This window comes from Passer domesticus, chromosome 8 (assembly GCF_036417665.1).
Source record: "Passer domesticus isolate bPasDom1 chromosome 8, bPasDom1.hap1, whole genome shotgun sequence".
Taxonomy (NCBI): domain Eukaryota; kingdom Metazoa; phylum Chordata; class Aves; order Passeriformes; family Passeridae; genus Passer; species Passer domesticus.
In genome coordinates this window covers 37,651,549-37,673,034 of record NC_087481.1, presented here as the reverse complement: position 1 = coordinate 37,673,034, position 21,486 = coordinate 37,651,549, and the positions used below count along the sequence as shown (strand labels likewise).

At 36.8% G+C, this 21,486-nt stretch overlaps 1 protein-coding gene across 3 annotated transcripts in view; it reads left to right on the top strand.

Annotated features, from left to right (window-relative positions):
• ADK (adenosine kinase) overlaps window positions 1–21,486 on the top strand; it is a 266,929-nt gene that overhangs the window by 113,157 nt on the left and 132,286 nt on the right. For all 3 annotated transcript variants that reach the window (XM_064430468.1, XM_064430466.1, XM_064430467.1), the window contains exons 5-6: window positions 8,206–8,378; window positions 13,506–13,614. In XM_064430468.1, coding sequence (XP_064286538.1) covers window positions 8,206–8,378; window positions 13,506–13,614 — 282 coding nt within the window. The remainder of the gene's footprint in view (window positions 1–8,205; window positions 8,379–13,505; window positions 13,615–21,486) is intronic.

Here is a 21,486-nt window from a genome sequence, read left to right as displayed (position 1 = left end):
TGGAATTGAAACCTTTTTGAATGAAATGATCAGCCATATGTGCCACCCTTATGGACCCTGTAAGAAGAAGAAAAGAAATGTACCCTATTGCTAACTGTGCATGAAATTGCAGTGTTAGAAGATATTGACCAGATGTTTCAATCTCAACAAATAGCTTGTTATGTGACTGAGTGAAAATCTCTCTGCTGCTTTGATCACATACACCTTAAAGGAAGAAGTAATTTAATAGAGGTTGTCCAAGTTCATCATTGTCAATAAACTTTGACTTGACCTTTGCCATCTGTTTTTGATACTGTTGCTGATAGAAGCTGATAGGCAGCTGTTTACAGTTTGTGCTGTGTGAATTCTGTGCTGCCAGACAATGAAAGAAATCTCACCACTTGTGGATTTTATGCTGTCCTTTTCTGAGTGTGGGTGTATTCATTGAGACTGCACATCATTTAGCAGGGGAGTGTGGCTGACATATGCATGGGTTTTGAAAAGTTTTTTTTTACTATTACAGATATGCAAAATCATACATTAAATATCCTAAAAATGTCACTTTGCAACAGCATCAACTTCACTTATAGAGTTAGTACCTACATACATATACAGTATTTTACACTGGAGAATTTTAAGGTATTTTTCAATTGCTTATCTGTTTTTAAAATTTATTTGAAGTGCTAATTCTTTACGAGTAGGCTGAGGCATTGTTAACAGCATCTTACAGTTGCCCAGTGAGTCTGTCTTACTATACCTGGGTATGATGTTCCATTTTCATGTTTTTTATATCCTATTCACATCTGAACACTTCTGCTTCTGACCAGAGAAGAGCAAGACTTTATGTTGTACTTTATTTGCCACTTTTCATTATTTCACACCCAGTCTTCAAGAAGGATGCTGGTATATTTTGATTTCTTTTACTGATAAAGATACTCTCAATCCTTACTTCATGCACAGCTTTGCAATATGGGTGATTTTTAATTAAATAGTTGTATTCACTGAAACAGCTGCAGAAGAGTCCCAAGTAAATCTGGAATTCTTTCTGTTGTGACACCCTTCAAGTAGCTGTCATCTGTGACAGTGATGAAGAACTGGTGTGACCAGCCCTGTTCTGTAGGTCTATCATCTTTAACCTGGTTTTGGGACGGGAATGCAGAAAGTTTGAGGACAGGGAGTGACACATCAAATCAGGCAGTGGTTGTTGTCTCAGGTTCTGCCCTTCAAATGGGAATAGGACACAAGGGCAGCTGTGTCTCAGTAGTGTGCCTTGTAAGGCCTTGCAGAAAACATTCTGCTTTTGGCCTCAGATAATATAAATTAACCTTCAGAAGAGAGGCTACAGCAATTGAGGTATTTGAGGCAGAACTGTAACATTATAAATACAGCATAAGAGTGTGATGGAGTAAGGTGTATTGGAATTAAGTGTTATTTAAAGGGTGCAGTAAAAAAGAGCACTTGCTTTTGGTCACATTGAAACTTTGGGATATGGCTACAACATGTTTAATTACACAAAATATGCTTGTATTTCCTTGTACAGCAAGAAGCTTACAAGCTAGACTAAAAATAAAACAGTGAACAAGCAGATGAAGAGCAATGATGAATAGGAAATGGAATACAGTAGAATAGCAGCACTGAAAATAGTTATTTGGATTATAGAAGTTTTTTTTTAGAGGCAGTTTGTTAAATTTGTTTGTAAATGTAGAAGTGAATGAAGTTCTGCTCCTGAATGATTAGTATTTTGATAGGCATCTTAATTTGAAAAGCTGTAGCAACAGGCTCTTGTGGCATCACGTTAAAACTAATAGATGTTCCTGTGCAGGGGTTTGTAGCGCATGTGTTGAGCCAAATGCTGAAAAGATTTAGATATTGGTCTCAGTGCAAGGCTTTAAATAGTAATTTCCTTTAAAAAATGTTATCACTTTTATCTAATTTGCCTGGAAGTTGCTTGAGGGTGTTGTCATGCATTTTAACAATATCACTTCCTCATGCAAGATTTGGCAGCTTCAACTAATGGTGGAAGAATTACTGTACAGGACATGGGGCTCTTTTTCACAAGCCTGCTTTTATAAAGATAAGCTTATTTTTTCCTTTTCCCACTTCTTTTCTTATATGGCTGCTATGTGGTAATAGCTGCCTCAATGTTTAAAAATCCATCAATGAAAATAAGAGAAAGGAAGAAAATTGCGAAGGTATTGGAACAAACTATAGTAACTCGTGTTTTCCAGTGTCTTGCTGATGTTGTCTCATAACAGTGATTCTGGAGTTAGGTGTACTGGGTCTGCTTGGGATGAAGTTAATTTTTCATAGCAGCCCATGTGGTTCTGTGTTGTAGGTTTGTCATCAAAACAGTGTTATTTAACACATCAATGTTTTAGCTATTGCTGAACAGTGCTTGCACAGCATCAAGGCCTTCTCTGGTTTTTTCACTCTGCTGCACCCAGCAAGTAGAGGGAAAGAGGTTTTGAAGGGACACAGTCAGGACAGCTGACCAAGGAGATAAACCAGGCCACATAGAATATGGCCAGCAATAGAACTGGAAGGGAGGGGCTGTTTTTTCAAGTAGCCATGGGCTCAGACAGTGCCTGGGCATCAATCTGCTGGTGGAAGGTAGTGAATTAATGTCTTTGCATCATTTCTTATTGAGCCTTGTGTTTTTTTCACTGTTGCACTTCTCATTCTCTCCTTTATCCCTCAAAGAGGGAGGATTGAGAGAATTGTTGGGTGGAGGCTTAGCTGCTGGCTGGGGTTACCCCACCACAGTAGGGATTTTAAATGATTGTGAAATTGAATGTGTAACGGTAACAGACTATTGCATTCTTTTTGAGCCCTAGGTGTGTCATATCATACACAATAAATAAGTGAGCCCACTTGGAACAGTGACACTTTCTTTCTTTAGTATTGTTTTGCATATTATCAGGCTTCTGAGTTTTTAAGATGTATGATTTGATTTTTTATCCCATGTGTTCTCATTTTACATGGCCATCTAAGATAAGTTGTAGTTTAATTTCCTTTAACATCTAAAATATTCCTAAAAGTATTTCAAAGGGGTTTTAATGGACTGTATATATATATTGGTTGGTTGGACATAACAGGGACACAACTGGTGAGGGGCACAACAGACGGATAAAACCCTTTGAAAAATACATGGACTTATTCTAAAACCTAGAATATCAAAATAAGGGATACTGCATTCCTGTTTTGATTTATACTTCATGAGTAGTTGCTCACATTGTTTAGCTTAGATTTTAGCAGGCATGTTAAATCTTAGCTAATTTTAGGTCCTTGGAGTCCTCTCCTCTGTGAACTGCAATTTAAAATAAGATCAGATTTGACAGGTCATGCAGAGAAGAGTCCAGCTTCAAATAACATACTTCAGATGCACTTCAGATGTCTGTATTCAGTGTTAATGAGTTTTGAAGATCCTTCACTGTGAAGGGGCATAATGCTTCCTGTTGTGTTGTCAGTTTCTAGGCATTTGGGATTCAAGTCCACAGCTGAAAACTCCTGTGTGCAGAGAAGGTATGTCAGTCTAAGCAAGGCTTTGGATGCTTTGGCGTTGTTAGTTTATGATGACTGACAGATGTGGAAATGCACTACTAGCTGCTACTTAAAAAATTAATTCAGGAACTCAGGCAGAGAACAATGTGGTTGTGAGTGTCTTCATCAGCCTCCTTGTTCCAGTTATCAGTGTTGTCCAGTTAATGGTGGCACTTAAAGCAAAGCAGAGATTTGGATTTAATGAAATGATTTCTAAAGGATCTTTGTTATAGACAGAAGGCTGTAAAGCTGCGCTAAGGTTCATCTGTGGGATGTTTCTTTTTTAAGTCTTATGGTAATATCTACTGAGACCCAGCAGAAGAAAACTCTCCTTTTACAAGGAAGGTGTCTTTGCAACTGAAGACAGTGAGGCGAATTAGGTGGGTCCTCCTCTACAATGAACTTTGTAGGAACAGCAAAGAAAAGCTTTGAATGCAGAGCAAGTGTTGTAATAGGGGATGCTGGACTCTGCTCCTGTGGCAGAAGTGACATTCTCAAGAATTTCTCAAGATTTACACTATTTATCTTGAGAATGTCAAGGATGACATTCTCAAGGTAAATGGTGTAAGCCTGGGAAATTCAAAGTTAAGAACTTTCCCTTTCTCTAATTGTATAAGGCCACTGATTTTCTTTCACATAATATTAAGGAGCTTTTTCGGTTTTTTTGGTGGGGTATGGAAGGACCCTTTTTGGTTCTCAAAAGACAGCACTGAGTATCCAATCAAAGCCAAGTCCCTTCTAATGTTAGAAGTGCATCTAGGAGTGCTTCTGTAACTGAGAAGAAAGGAGAAAGGTTGTTTCCAAAAGCCATTTTCTAATCAGACAAAAGTGGGAAATAGGTGTACTACATCTTCGAGTCTGAGGAAGTGAAAGAGTGGGACATAGTTCACACCAGGCAGTCTCACAAAGTCACAACTCTTCAGAAGCTTTTCTTGTTACCAAGCTTTCTTGGCATCTCAATGTCTTGCAAGAAAAGATGGTGCTGTTCTCTCCAATTACCACCCACTCCCTGGAACACAAAGGTTCTTACACTTCTCTGATAGCTAAAGCTTGCCAGAGAGTTCATCTTCTTCAACTCTGATCATCAAAAACCACATGAACAGATAGTCCTGCTGCTGTGAACCCAAGTTAACCTCATGAAAATAAGGAGAGAAGTATTTTGTCACCCTCTAGTGTGTCTTAGAGCAGCCAGGCTGCTGGCTTCTTTTGCAAGTGCTGGCCTCGGTATTTGACCATAAGAAATAATGTGTCTGTAGGGATATGGTAACCTAATATTAGATTATTTTCAAATCAGCTGAATTTTAAGACAGGTTTGTGCTAAAGGCAAGGCATAAATATAAAAAGAATAATTGAAATTCAAGTTTTCTTTGCATTCATCAGAGTGCATGCAACAAAAATGTGAGGAAAATGCAATCTGTTTAACTCAAGATAACATCTGAAAGGTGTTCTATTTCCTGTGCTCCTTTCTCTGTCACAGATGTTTATGCTAACTGAAAAGGTCAGCACCTGTCCTTGTGTGTACCTGATGTCCAAGCTGCATTGACAGAAGAAAACTTCAGAGCAGAGAAACACATTAGTTTTCATAAACCACTCCTTGAGTTTCCTTTGTGGTATCCCATTCCTGAGGCTGTCGTGTTCTTTCATGATAAGTTCCTACTTTTGACACTTCTGTCTTTGGTCCATTAGCAGCCTCAAATTCCCTTGGGTGCTGGTGAGGATTCATGGTGTGGCCAGGTGCCAACCTCTCCTGACCAGACTGTCAATACAGTTTGTTAGTAGCTGCCTCTCTGCCTGGCCAAACCCTGGATAATTAACTCATTATGCTGATTCCTGCTGAGCTGGGTCATTTTCTGTTTCTGTTGAGAGTCTTTTTCATTCAATTAAACCTTCTATTTCACATAAATCTATAAAACTAATTTTCAGTCTCTAGAACCATATACCTGGCATTAATATGTGCAGTTTGTTATTGGCCTGCATATGATACTGGCTGTAGTGCTGCATGGCTGCTTCACAGTGATAAACATCTTGTGGTGACTAACTCCCATTCCCATTCAGAATGTTTTAGCCACAGAGTCACTAATAACAACAGTGTGTGAAGTAGCCCAAAGAAGCCTGTTTTTCCGTATCAGGTTATTTGAACTTAAAATCAGGTTCTGGGTCAAATTAATAAAGAAATCCCCAAGTGCCTGCCTTGAAGAGCCTCTCTTGTTTTTTTTCACATGTATGCAAAAATGCCTGCTGTGGCTCGTTCCATGAGGTGCAACTTTAGTGGTGTACCACAGAGATACTTCTATCATTCAGCTTCATCAAGTCTGTAATGTGATTTCTGCTTTTACTGTTACTAATATGTAGCCTTTTCGCTGAGGAGAGGAGAATCAGCTTGGGGAGTTCTGCAGCTGACAGCACCTCACCACCCTTACTGTGGTGATTAGAGGAGATCATTCCAAGGACTCTTGGTAACTGGAGGTCTGTGATGAGCAGGTCTTGGCAGAAACACTGCTGAACTGCTTTCCCATCTTCCTCAGTGTTGCTTAACTCATATACTCAAATGAAAATAATACCTGTACAGTGGGAGTATCTTCTCACTTTGTAATACGTGTCTTTTAAATAATCATGAGTATGAGTAAAGCTGCTGAAGTAGTCTGCACCACATACAGAGATTCATCTCAGGAAAGTCGGGATCGTGACTTTTGATTCTCAAGTATGACTTCAAATTTAAGTCAGGATTGTGACAGTTTAGATATGGCATGTATCACATCTGAATTCAAACTGAGCTGGTGCCAATAGCCGAAACTTGTGATATTTGAATGGGAATTCTTTTTTAAGAGATCTCTGTGAAATATTAGTTACTACTACTATAAATGTTGTCAGACTTATATATAAATCTATATATATATATATATAAAGTAACATCGTATGATAAAATGTTGTAAGCCTAAGATGCAGTTTGAAGTTTATGTTTTTGGAAATTTTTTTGGGTTTGATTCTTTGATAAATGTTGTTCATAGTGATCTCTATTAATTCTTAGTTGTGACAGTAAAGTGTGTTTGCATTGGGCACAAATCTTCAGGTACTTCTGTTCTTACACATGTGGAAATTTGTTCCATATTTGCTTACAGTTGGTCACAGCAGTCTTCATCTTTTTAAATAATCTATTCCACTTAATCATACCTCCAAATAGAAAGGATTATTGTTCCTGAGACATCCTAAATGAACACTGTGCAAATGCATATTATGTATGTGCAAAGGTGTCAAACACAAGGATATAATTGATATCCTTGTATGAAATGTATTAATTCTTTTATTAGGGATTCTCTTAATTTATGTTGGAATGGTATGGAATGGATAAGCAGAGCATATGCATTTCATGAATGACAGATTTAATGCTGCAACCGTTAAATGATAAAATCTTTTTTCTCCTTAAACTTTATTCAAAATTGCTGCAAGAAAGAGACCTGGCAACTTTTGTCCAACATTGTCTTATTGATAAAGGCTTTACATGACTAAAGGCTTGGTTTTTTTTTCTCTCTTCTCTTCCCTCTGGAGCTGATAGTAGTAAAGATGTGACTAAGTATATATTTGCAACTTAGTTACTTGACCTTTCTACAACCCACAGCTACCACTAATGCTGCTTTGTAATGGAGACATTATCATTTATTTAAATCTTGATTAGGAAACAATTATAAGTAGGGTTTTAGTATAGCAGAAAATTGCTGTAGCCTTTAATTCATACTATAGATTGAGTGGATAAGCTTGCTGACTGTAATTAGAATGAATTATAATGACTTCAGTTGGCTGACTCACCACCAGCAGAGTAGGGCCTATGATTGTTTCTTCACATTTATTTTTTTAATTCATTCTTGATTTCACATTGCTGATAAATGCTGGTTTTTAACTTAGCACAAAATGGAGTAACGTTTACAGCTGTATGATACATTTTTTATTAATAAAAGGAGAACTTTATGAAATAACCTGGCACCTTAGCAACACTGTGCATCTACTATCTTTCTTTACAATTCAAGTGGCACAGCAGCTCTCAGTAAAGTTGGAGATTAGATACTTTCATGTGTGGTTTAACAGTGTAGAGAGGGAGCATTTCCTTTGTGCGTGCAATTAAATGATAGGCAAAATGATTATTTTCAGTAGCACTTAGCTTTTATATGTATTATGAATGTTGCATGATGTTGCTTACGTTTCTCAAATGTCTTGTTTTTCTTATGTGCTATCTCGTTTTATTTATTTAGTTTGTTTGGAGGGGTTTTGTGGACTATTTTTTCCTTGTTTGTTTTGTATTTTCTACAATTTTTGTTTGAAGATACCATATCTTGCTTGATTAAATGTAGGTGTAGAGGCAACTCCTTTGAGCAAGGGAACTTCTTTTTGTATACCTTGTAAAAACATACTAATGTACTTTATTTATCATGAGCTACATTTATTTAGGTTTTACATTAGGTGTTAGAGGCTCAGTGGGATTATTAAGGGTAAATTTTGTTTTCTTTGCTGCCCTTTCCTCCTTTGTTGTACAAGATGTTTTTCACTTCAGGCATACAAATATTCTTTAAGTCAAAATGTAAGCACAGAGTTAAATATGGTGAGTGGAGAGAAAAATGGCAAAAATAATATACCAGATAAGTTAACTTTGTTTTGTGTTGTGTTTGTGTTTTTTTCTCTCCTGCCAATCTGCAGTGGATGATTCAGAAACCTCACAAAGCTGCAACTTTCTTTGGGTGCATCGGCAAAGATAAATTTGGAGAGATCTTGAAGAAGAAGGCTGAGGAAGCTCATGTGGATGCCCATTACTATGAGCAGAGTGAAGAGCCAACAGGAACCTGTGCTGCCTGCATCACTAGTGATAACAGGTCAGGGGCCTTTGTTATTTTCTGAAGATAGAAATGCAGCTGGCATGGTGAATGTAGCCTAATTGGCTTGGAGTATCCAGCCTTGAAAAAATTGTGACTTGAATGGTGAAGTGTTAGCACTGGTTTGAGACAACACAGGACTGCCTAGGCCATAGTTTGGGGCTGGGCAGTGTTAATATACTTTCAGAGAATAGCAGTTGTATTATGGCCAGAAAGTGTGAGATAATAATATCTCTGCTTCTTCCTGCACTTGATAGCTTCCACTTGCTCTGGAGAGAGAAAGTATGTGGGAGACAACAGCTGGTTAACAAGTATGTTCATGCAGCCTGTGTGTAAGGTGATTGGTACATAAGGCTTACACTTGATTGGCAAATGAGAAATATACCTCAGGTGATACCGAATTTAGTGATACACTGAGTTTAGCTGTATGCTGATAGCTGTCAGCATATAGCCAGATTGAAAGGGTTAATTTCGTTTTATACAAGAAAAAAGCTTTTTGTTTTGCTATTGCACTTGTTGAGAAATTCTCCTAGTGCCTGTAATTCTGTTTGTCTACTTTTTGAGAATTTCTTCTGGATTTGTCTTTGATGTTTTCCATTGCTACTTTTTTGCTATTAATTTTTCTTGACCATGGCCCTTTGCTTTTTTCTTTCACCTTTACTCAGAACTCTTGAACTTGTATTCTACTTCTTTGCTGATTACCTTCTGACAATTTGTTTAGAGATTTCAAACCAGCCAATCAGGTTAGCCTTATTTTGAGATGTTACTGGCACACATCAGCCCTCCCTGATTTCTGACGCATTTAAATTTTCTGGTACTACATACTGAATCAATAATGAAAATTGCATCACTTACCCTGAAGAATATTTTCTTTTTGGCTCAGAATAAGATAAAAATGTCATTATCCTTTTTGGTTTCCCTCTGTGGCTTTCAATGCCATTGGCCCTGAGGACCTGCTCTTTTCCTTTCAAAGCAGTATCAGGAGTTAGTAGAATTTATTAAGGCGACATAGCAGTCCCCTAATTAAGGTCCACACCATAACTCCAGAAAAGTTGGTGAATATTCTGGTAGAATTAGAAAAGGTGGTAGACAGCAACATGAATTGAAATGAGAGTCAGAGGAGGAAGTGTTTTCCATATAACATGTAGAACTCTAGAACAGTTTTAATTGGAGCAGGCATCTGAGACAAACCCCTGCAGAAGGCAGGACCAGCCTCAAAGGTAGACCAGGTTTTTCATGACCATGTCCTGCTGGGTTTTGAATATCACAAAGTATAGAGGTTACACAAGCTCTCTTGGCAAACTGTTCAAATGTTTGATCACTCTCCATGGCAGAAATTATTTTGATGGTACTCTGTTGCAGTATTCTTTCTTCCAGCTTGTGTTCAAGAAGAGTCTGGCTCCATCTGCTCTGTAAATGTTCATTAGATATTTGAAGAAAGCAGGAAGGTCTCCCCTTAGGTACCTGTTCTTAAGGTTCACCCAAAGCCTTTCTGTATTTAAGTGTTCCAGCCTCTTAATAATATTGATGGCCCACTGCTGGACTCACTGCTCCATGTTAGTGTCTTGTAATGGAAAAATCAAAGCTGGACACAAACTCCAGATAAGGTGTGCAGACAGAGGTTCTCCTCCATTCTGGAAATATAATTTCCTTTGTCCTCCTGTTTGCATGTTTGCTCATATACACTTGAATGTGATTTGCCTTCTCTGTGTCATGCACTGCTGACTCATGTTCCAAGCCTGCCTCACTAACATCTCCAAGTCCTTCTCTGGAGAATTTTGTGTAATCATGTCAACAATCAACCCCTATTGTTGTGTATAATTGCATGACACTGCATTTACCTTCAAGTTTTCTGCCACTCCAATTCTTCAGGCTGTTGCAAATCCACTGAATGACAGACAGCCCTGTCCTCCAGCTTATCAACCTGTCCCTCCCAATTTAATGTTGTACATAATGTCTTACTCTCTGGAATGAACGTACATACTCTGTGGAGGAAGGAAGTTCATTCATCTTCATCTGGAGTTTTGACACTAATTATGTCTACAGGCTTCCCCCTTCGTCTCTAAGATCCATATTCAGTTTTTCAAAGAGAAGAAAAGCAATAAAGATGTTTTTGCTCTGTGATTCTCTCTGCCTGCAGTCACACAGTGCCTGTGTATACATGCTGCAGCAATCACCATTTTCTAGATAAGATGATGAGAAACTGAAGTCAAGACTATCAATAGGCACATGTATAAATTCAAGAAAAATGTGCATCTCAGTGGAATTTAAAAGTTTAGGTAAATTTGTTCATAAGAATGTCTGCAAACACTTCTTTGACTTAATAAGCAATATTTTTGGTTTGATAACATAAACCACTCTTTTCTTAATATCAAATATTTGCTCAGCTACTAGACAGTGGCTTCATGTCAGGCGATGCTTGAGAGCGTCAGGGAGTTTCTGCTCCTTGAGAGACGAAAAAATAGCTGATAGTTGCTGCTGAAGGCTTTATTGTGCAATTGTCCATCATGTGAAAGCAAGTTTATTCTCAATCTTTAATTACCCTCTGATTGTGTTTTGCTTTTAGCATTTTCTATTTTGGTAAGAATCATTTCAACTTTGTCCCAGTTGATAACACTATTGATTAATCTCTTGTCCCAGCTCAGATATGTGCTAACTTCCTTCTGTTTTTCCTAGGAAGTGGCTGTATATATTTATGTTCCCGATCCCCTGATATAAATGTTTCTTGCTTCTGCTAACTCTGTCTAGCTTTTTGCAGGAAAGGGTTCTGATCTGATGTGTGATTACCGTCCTGAATTCTCTAGTTTAGCAATACTAATATGCTTTGTTTTCTCAGAGCTTTTCAAGAAAATCCTAACACATGATTAAACTCTAAAGTAATACCTACTCTCTGTCATAGTCTATGACTTTGATTTGTGCATTCTGCTTAGAAATAACCACATGCACAGTGTCTCCATTAAGCAGTTTCAATTGAAGCACTCTGGCTGTCTCCAATTACTGTATTTCAGTGAAAAATATCTACCTAGTCTGTGCCCCACATGTTGAACTGAGTGCTGTCAGACTTACAGTTTTAATTTGGAAAACTTTGGTGCTTTGTCGTCAGTGTAGCAGTCTTTTATTACCCATATGTGCAGAGCATCTCTGCAGTTGGATGTAGCCACACAGAGCTAGGTTTACAGTTTCAGGGGCATGTGGTAAGTGAAAGGAAACATATAGAAAGTCTTTGCTCAGTTTTCTGGAACATAATTGCTTTTCACTTAGCAACATACGTAGACAGACAAGATTTTTTTTTTTTTCAAACTGTGTCCTTGATGGATATTAGGGTTTGCCAAAACTGAAAGATTTAATTTGCTTTAAAGTTTGATTTACAGAAGATTACCACAGTTATGCACATGTCTTTCTTGGTTTCACTTGGTTCTCCACTGGATTTCTTGTCACTGAAATGGTAATACTCATGAAGGATGAAACTTGTTTCCCTGTTGCTTATAATGCTGCAGAGGCTTGGTGTATTTGTTCATAAATTTTTCTCATTTTTTTCTTTTTCCTCTTTTCCAAATGTGCATTAGTTTTCATTGCATTTAGATTTTAGAATTAAAGAGATAAGCCCCAAATCTGCTCATGTGATGAAATAACACAGAACAGTAATTTTGGTATATTCAGATAAAGTTGGTCTAACTTCATTGTCATTTTATATATGTGATCTGTTTAACTGACAAGGATTGTCAGTGATGTGTACTTCAGGAAGTTTACCAGGAGAGTTGCTTGCACTGTTCATAAAAGTTTTCTTTTGGTCTTCTGTTTGTTTTTCATTAAGTAAAGAATGTCTCATTACTTACCTCCTAACACCTGGCCATGGTAATGAGCCTGGAGGCAGAAGCGTGCCTTGGTGAAGGCAGATGAGCAGTGTGCTCCCACCTGAGCTGTCTCTGGTTTGTAGTAGCACTTCTATGGAACAGGATGATGTATACAACATTGGTTGCATGCACCTTGAGAAGACCAAAGTTTTCAATAGCCAAATGTTGTATCTGTAATTACACATTCATTATCTGGCTAATGCACTTAAATATCACAAAATAGTGATGTGTTAATGTTAAAAGGGCATCCATTGACTATTAAATTTTGAAAATTATATTTAAAGCTCTGTATGCTAGCATGGTAATAATCTGTTTACCAATGCCCTTTCTCCAAATATTGCACAAAATTAAACATTCTCATAATACAATTGCATAGAAGAACATGGTCATGGTAGCCAGAGTGAAGAGGTAGAGGTCTTGTTATGACCTCTTTTTAGGAGTACCTGTGTAAGTTTTGTGTGTTTCATAAGGCTGAATGGAGTGGGTTAAGAGGATGATTTAAAATAGAATGAATCTTGCATGTAACAGAAGCAATGTGATAGAAGTATTTTTGTTCTCGGTAATGGAAGTTGTGTCCCACAGCTTGTGTTATAACTTCTTAGGAAAGAAGGAAGTACAAATGAGTTTTTGGTAGTGTTCCAGTAATCCACAGCTAAGCCAAAGTTTTTTTTAACAGTTCATCATCTAAAAGTAGGAACCTGACCCTTTTTTATTTGCTGAAGGAAAATGTGAACCTAATGGGGGAAAAAACCCCAAAACAAGCCCATTTTAAAATAATATAACTATTCATTGGAAAATTAAAATGGCAAGACTTACACATCCATCAACCTTTTGCTTCTAGTGAGGGAAAATAGTTTTCAGAAGATAAACTGGAGTAACTACTTTTCTTTAGGTGTTAGGTACTAGAGGAGTTCTAATGGAAATGTGTAGATGCTAAAGCATACAGAGGGAGTTGATCACAGAATGAAACTAAGGCTGATTCTAAGCCAATGAAGGCACCTTCAGAAGAATATAATAGTGATAGGTTACCTGAACTATGTAGTTGGCTTTAAGATACATTATTTAATGTAAGATTTAAATTATATTTAACCTATTATTTAAATATATTATTTACTTTTCATGAAATGGTCAAATGAAGTATATGTGGCTTGTGGTGCTCTTTGTTAATTGCTTTTATGTTCTGTAGGATCTTTGTGAAATTGTGTTCATTGTGAGAAATTGGCAGTACTGTTGTTTACAGAGGGTCTAATACTTGTTCTTTAATCACTTTCAGGTCTCTTGTAGCTAACCTCGCTGCTGCTAATTGCTATAAGAAGGAAAAGCATCTTGATTTGGAGAAGAACTGGAAGCTGGTGGAAAAGGCCAAAGTTTATTATATCGCAGTAAGTTCAGCCCCTTTCAAATTGCTGAAGTTTGTGTTACAGTATCCTGAAGTTTAAGCAATGAGTATGTCTGTTGCATGTGGTTTTGAATGATTTTACAGGAAGATGGGGAAAGAAAATGACTACTTGAATTTCAGCATAGTTTGATTTCTTGAAAATCAGATATACAAATGCAGAAGTATGTTTTAGTTGTATGTTCACTTAAATTGATGGGAAAAATCATAAGAACTAAACATATTTTCAGAGCTTTTGTAGTAATGCATCAAATTTACATTTCACATTTTCTAGTAAATCGTTGTGAAGGATGCACAAATTATGTAGAAAAACACTATTAGCATAATTATTCACTGCAAACAGTTTGAGCTTATTTGTGTGAACAATCTTAATTGCTATTTATTCCATAGTAATTACTGTGGCACCTTATAACTCAATATTTCAGAAACAATAATTTTGACAAATCTCTTAAATGTGGGTGGTGGGGCAAACTGATTTTAATGATTAAATCTTACTTTTGGTATAAAGGGGGATTTGAGGATGGGGCATTAGCAGATTCTCAATTAGCATTCTTTTTTTTACCATCCAGAATGAATCAAGCCAGATAAATGTATTTGTGTAGATTATGTCTCGCCTAAATAGCAGTGGTGAATTTGTTTTCACCTTTCTCTTAAGTTGATATGACTGATCAGTATTAACAAACATGGAACATCTATGACAGATTAAAACCTCATAACATGCATGTAATATATGGATTCTGTATGACAACTGTTTCCATTCTGCTACCTGAGCTGTATGGGAACAGCTGGCAAGAAGTGTAAAAAATTGGTTACCCAGAAGGAACAAGTTCATTGAAAATACAGTTACTTCTTTTAGGTAGTGTTAATGTCTCCTCCAGCCAGTTAGTGTGCACTGCTGTAGGCTTTACATGGTTGTTATTGATTCTTGGGTATGGCCAAGACTGCCCCTTTATAAGTGTCAAAAAATACTTACAACCTTCTCAGTGTACAAAGAAAATACATCCCACTGCTATGACCATATGTTTGTGCTGTGGTTAAAATATATGTAGGTGTATTGTCTACTAATTTTTTATTGCAGGTTTTTTCACATGTTCTGTGTTCTTTATTTTCCAAATGCCATGCTTGGGAATTCCTGCTGTTGACTGAAAAAATTTGAAATGCTAAGAGTATAGTTTAAATAAAGAAGAACAACAATTATTTCCAAAAGTTTTACTTCACTAAGTTTGGGGTTGGGTTTTTTTATTTAATTTTCCCTTGCCTGTATATCATTCCCAATGAAGCTTCCAATGTACAATTTGGAAAAATTTAGCTTAGTGGAGATGCTTCAGGAAAACTGTGAAACATTACATGAGGTGCTAAACAGATTTGTACTTTTTAAGATAAAATCTTCCTCTTATTTTAGTTCTGAAGTCACTCTTGTGTGTTCAGTCAGTTTGATCACTTAGATTTTGACTAGGTGATTCACCACACTGATTCTTGTGTATATTAAAAGCTGTTTTTCTCAGATGCCAGTTCTACAACATCCAGACTTTGTCTAGGACACAGAATTATTGTACTAAACTGAAAATAAACCCCAAGATGAGCATGTGATAATGGATAAAAAAATTAAATTGAACTGCTCATAAATGGTATTATATATTTACAACATGAAATTCAGATTAGGGAAGTATATGATTGCAGGAGATGTTTTGAATGGTGTTTTGTTCACATGTATAGCAAAAACACTCAAGGATGGGATCACTCAGATTTCTAGGACAGTATTATCACTTCAGATTACAGGTTGCATATGTAACTTTACTGAAGCAGAGGAGTTGTGTAGAACCATCCATAGTTCATGCTACAGTGTGCTCATGCCCTTTTCTTTCATTTAGCTTCTTGTGGGTTTGTAGTGATTACCAGATTAAACAAAATCATGTAGTGAGCAATTACCACTCCTGAGGTGGAGGGTAGCTCTGAGTCATTAATTTGTCTGCTGTTGTCTGTCTTGACTTTAGCCTTGTTACCTTCCTTGACTTTGCACTGTGCATATGTTGCTTTTCGTTTCCTTCTTTCCATCCAACTGTCACCTATTTCTGGGTTTGCATTAGAGTGTATGTCAGTGACAGATACTTATTCTGGAAATCCATGTCCTCACATTATCAAACAATCTATTTTCTTGGCAGAACTGAGCAGTTGTTGCTTTGGGACAGGTCTCTGATATCCTGTGGTCATCTCTATGTTCTTCCTAGAATAGATAATATGGTTTTCAATGCAGCATTCAACAGAATGACCCTCACGTGAAACTTAGCTCTGAAATCTAATCACTTCCCAGGGGGAGGAGTAGGTACAAAGGGAAAGATACTGAAGCCATGGCAGAACCCTTAAAAACAACTTCTGTTACTATGAATGAATACAATACATTTATTTTAGCCATCTGGTAATCAGATCCAGCAGACAAATTATAGAAAAGATAGCAGAGAATAGGACCCAGTAAATCACAGATAGAAGCAAAATATGGAGGCTGACCCAGCTTTCTCAAAGATGGTAAACTTTGAAGGTATATTTTAATCCTTTAAAATTACTCTTTTTTGTATCGTTTAAGATAGGCTACATGTACTGTCAAACTCTATGCAATTTCTTTTCCTTCTCCGGATATAATTCCTATACTTGTGGAAATTTATACCATTGACATAATATCTTCCAGTCTGTCATATTCATTTCGCTGTGCATCAGCTAGCTGTGCTGCTGGTGTCTGATTAGAATTCGCTGTGAGGAATTTTATTTGGTTCCTACTGAGGCTAGAAGATGTCTCTTCCTCAGACATTTGCCTTATTTCAGAATAAGTTGAGAGTCATCATAGCACTAAACACTGTCATTCAGTCTCTGGAGCTGTGAGTGGGACACAACATGAAACTAATTGTAAATTTGGGGGAGGAACAGGCAAATTAATATTTTTTCCTTTTTTTTCTTCTTTTGGTTTGTTTGGGGTTTTTTTGTTCTGTGAGTTTCTGCTTGCTGTCAGGACTTGCATTTTAGAAATCGTAACTGTCAGAGTTGCATCTTACAAACTTGGGTGATAAAACTCCATATTTGTGGACCTTGTCTTGTTTTAAGAGGCATCTGTGGGAGTTGCTGGTGTTCAGCTTCTTTAACATTGCGCACAAACATTTTGACATTATTAATGCAACTTGCAGTATATAGCTGGTAATTTTCATATTTTACAAAGGCCTGAAATGCAAAGATATTTTTATTTTCAGTGGTTTTGGTTAAAAAAAAATAAATCTGTTGATAAGAGTTACTTAGAAGAGCAGAAAAAAATTGAGGAGAATTTTAGTGAATTGGCTCCAAAGGGTAACTCTGTGTTACTGTATATAAGTAAGAAATTTTGCATTTCTTCTTCCATAAAGGGAAGAAAATTAAAAAGGAGAAAATGCTTTCCTTCATTAAAAGCTGCACTTAACCTTTTGAAATCTTAACTATAGCAGTTAATACATATTATAATATGGCTTGTTCATACAGACAGCTGAATTTTAACTTTCTCCCTGTACATGAACATGATTGTTTACAAGTGTGGTGGCTTCCCAGAGATGTGTTTTCTCCTGTTCCAGTTAGCCATCCTTATATCAGCCAGTAATTTAGTTTGATTCAATTTGTCCTTTGGTCCAACACCTGCATTTGTTCAATGTTTGCAGTTGTTGATTATGAGGTGGATGGAACACTGGCATTTAATGCTCGTATTTTCTTGGTGCTGAAGTAATGTATTTCTTCTTGAAAGTTCCTTCTGTGCTTCAGTTGGGTTTTTTTGTTTGGTTTCTTTTTCTTTCCCAAGAACTTTGCTTTACTAGGCATCTGAAATGGCAGTATTGACTGCAGTTGTGTTTCCAATCTGTGGTAACGTGAGTCTTAGCTTAGAATGGATCATTACAGGAGCTTCCAAAATCCAAACAAATCTTCTTTGTTATTTTGCTGTTGTTATTTCATCATCTGTAAAAGTTTAAACTATTTTCTTCTCCTACTTCTGCATAGCAAATACTTGAAGTTTCTCAGTGATGATGCCCTTTAGTTGTACCACATGAAGTATAAAATTTTCTAATGCTGCTTAGATTTGTTAGCCCACAGTTGAGTTACGTTCACCACCTTCAGCATCTTCTATGCTTTCAAAGTTAATATCAAGTGTTGTTTATTTTGATGATAATGACAGTTCTGATAATGACCAGGAATTCTGGGCTTAGGCCAGGTTTCCAGGAGGAAATGTCATTTATTACAGCAAATCATAATGAACCCAATGCAACACACCTATCTGCTGGAGAAATTTTCAAAACTCCAACCACCCAGGTCTGTTTCAACGAACATTGTGGTATTTTTATATTTATTTTCTTTTAATGCCTAAGTGCTTGTCTAAGCAGAGAGATACTGTGGTTGTATAGTGGGCTTGATGGAGGAATTATCTGGTTTCAACATGAGTCTGTCAAAACATAAGCTTGATGTCAGCAATGAGTAGCAAAGCTTAAATAACATTCTACAGTATTTTACATGGGTTTGGTTATTCTACTTGAGAAAAAATGCTGATTATTACAACAATGTAAGTATAAATGAAATTTCTTTTGTGCTGTCTCTTCCATTTAGAGGCATATTCAGTGAATGTATTTTTATTGTAATTTACTGCTATGATGAGTATGATGACTTACAATGGATTGTGATAGGCTTTTTCCTTTGAGATGTGCTAGGTCTGTGTGTGCATCACTGGAAACAAGATACTGGCAGGAAGCAAAATATCTCTTAAAAAGGACATTTGTTTGGATAACTTCACCATAGTTTTTTTCCCATTGATAACTTTTGCCACAGTGCTCTGGAACTGGTGTGTTATGCCATTTGACATGCAAAACTATTTCTCACAATAATGAATAGGTTTTATGGCCAGGAAAACACCATACTGAATATGTTAGCCATAGAGAAGAAGGTGCAGCTAGCAACAGTTAGTTGTGGCCTGTTTTGGTGGCCTGGGATAATATCCTCTTACTGAAAGCCACCATCTTGAGGCATTGTGTTTTCTGGAAGTCATAGCTGAAGTGGGATGCATTTATTGTGGAGAGATGGTAGACTCTGTGTCTAACCAGAAGGTAAATCTGCCATTTACTGGCTTCCAAAACAAATATGGGGAAAGAAGCCTTTCTCTCTCATAAATACAGAAATCCACAGCTTTATTTCTTTGATCAAAATGCAAAAAAAGCTGTGTCTAAACCAGCCACATATTGTGTAATCCTGTGATATATTTAGGGAGTGCATTATGCTACCATTTCAGGTATAACTTCTCAAGCATAACTTGTTAGTGTTTTCTCAACTAACTTATTTGAAAAAATGAATGAGAAACTTTTGTTATTTTTTTGTTGTGAAATTTGGAGAAAAATACATCATCAGCTTTTAACAAAGGTTGTACCTCCTGTTTCTATAGGATAAAGTTAAGGACAATCTAACATTGTAAAAATATTTAGTTCTAAATGTTCACCTCTATGTTAATAATTGTATTTTTTAAGATGAAGAACATGCATATTTATTTTTCAGTCCTTCTTCTCCTACCCCAGTAGCCTTTAAATTGCAGATATGTTTCTTCAGCACAGTAATTAGTGAAGTTCAGTCATCGCTCCTTTTATCATGTGATTTTTGTGTGGTTTTTTCAGAAGAATGCCTTATTAGAACACTTACACAGCCAGTCTAGCTGCAACAGCCAGGCGGCAATAGCAGTGCCATTTTTCACAAAGAAAATGTTGAAAAGGAGCCAAATGTTTGGTGGCAGAGTCTGTTGCTAGGAAATCAAGTTCCTGAGGCGATTAATGACAAAGCAAGCAATAAAAAGAAGGCAGAATTACAGATTTAAAAGAGAGGGAGAAAAAAAGTGGTTGGTGTTATAATTACCCAAAGAAATCCGTACTCATTAAATTGGCTGTTTTTATGATTGACTTTAATTGGAGGTTAGCTCAGATATTTAGCTCCTTTCCCACCCCTTTAAACACACACATGCACATAATCTGTAGAACTGCAGACTTGTTTTTCTAAGCATTGAGAGGAGCTTGCCCTGTAATTTGATCCCCACTGACAGATGCATTTTCTATGCTGCCATTTTGAATTAACCTATTGTGCAACAATTTTCCTCAGCTCTGTTGAATAAAACATCAAGTCTTATTACCTCAGATGGATTTGATAGAGTAAAAGAATGTACTTCTAGCTGAAGTAGACTATTTGCAATGAGTTCAGTGATTTGAACTCTGCCAACAAGCCCCAATAATTTGTGATGTATACTTAAAGAATGAAAGAGAGAGGAGCCACGTGGGGGGTCTTTTTGGCTGTATGAAGTTCAAACACAAACCTTGGAGTAATATTGTTGTATGTGCTAAGGTTATGTCCTGAGATCAAACCTTTCTAGATAAAGCATGTTAACTGAGATTTTTTACTATTAAGCAGATTAGATTTGAACTAGAGATTCTCTTACCCTAGTAGTTACCCAAACTGGCAGGCTACTGTGGGATTAGAAAAATAAAAATCAGTCCCTTCTCCCAGAAGCCCCAATAGTTGGATTTTACCTCTGAGACTTCTTTTGTGAAGAGAATTTTACCTTATAAAGTTAGGCTAGAATAAATGATGTTTTACAATTATATTAAATTCCAAATAATTCTGTGATAAGGGGAGAACAGGCTTTCACCTTATTCACTTTTCTGCCCAATTAGAAAAACTTACACAGTTGGTTCAACAAAATTTTGGCACAAAAATGGGAAAGCAACTGACCCTGACATTTAAATCCTGTCATGTTTCATTGCTCGTTTCAAGACAATATTCCCTACTTGGAGCAAGTGATAAGTGAGAAAATAACCTTTTACAATACCTGCAAGTGAATACACAGAAGCTAACTGTAAAAACGAAATGATTCCATAGCTCTCTGAATTCCGAACCAAACAGTGAGACAATAGAACTGTGCATATTCTGGCCAACAAAACCCACATTACTAATCAGATGCCAATGCCAAGCTGTCTGCTTTGTTAAATACCCAGGTTCCCTGAGGCAAGAAGACAGCTGCTATAACTACTATGAAATTTGGTAGCTCAATCTATTTTTGCTACCCTTGGGCTATCAAGCTACTGTTAATTCAGACCACCCCAATTGGTACACTTTAGGGATTTTTTTCAAAGTGTTTGTAATTAAAATGATAAAACATCATTATTACTCCAAAGATGTTGTGCATGCTTTGTATTTGACAGATACCTACAGAGATAAACCCAGCGTGTAATTTTCATTGACATAATGGTTGTGATTGCATTACCCTTTTAAAAGTATATTGCTTTTTAAAGGACGGGGGTGGGGAGAAGAAGGGAAAGGGCATGCTTTTATTTCATTAATAGAATATGTAAATCTGTTGAAATACTAAATCAGTCTCTTGGTTGTAAGCTACTTGTCTGCAAAGACTGAATCAGGCTTAGCAGCAGGCTGGGGAGTGCTGAGCATTGGTGTTCACAAGGGACAGGGACCTGCTGTGCCACCCACAGCTCACTGCAGAGACCTCTGCTCCCAGGTGTCTCTGCCTTCAGGGACACTGAGTCTATGTAAAGTCTGGGCCGACTTAACACACTTATTTAAATGTAAATTAAAAAGGGAAGACTTCATACTCTAAGTGCTGAGGTGACTCAATTGGAAGGGAAATTTTTACTGTAGCTTCTCTTGCATGTCAGGCTTTATTCAATGTTCTCCTTATAAGAATTTTGTCTGTTACCATGTCAACTTTCTTAGAGCAAAATCTCAAAACTAAAGCATCATGAAATCAAGGCATTAGAAGCCCTGAAACAATATTGATTCTGTCTTGTATTAATTTTTGTTTCAGTACTTATCTGAT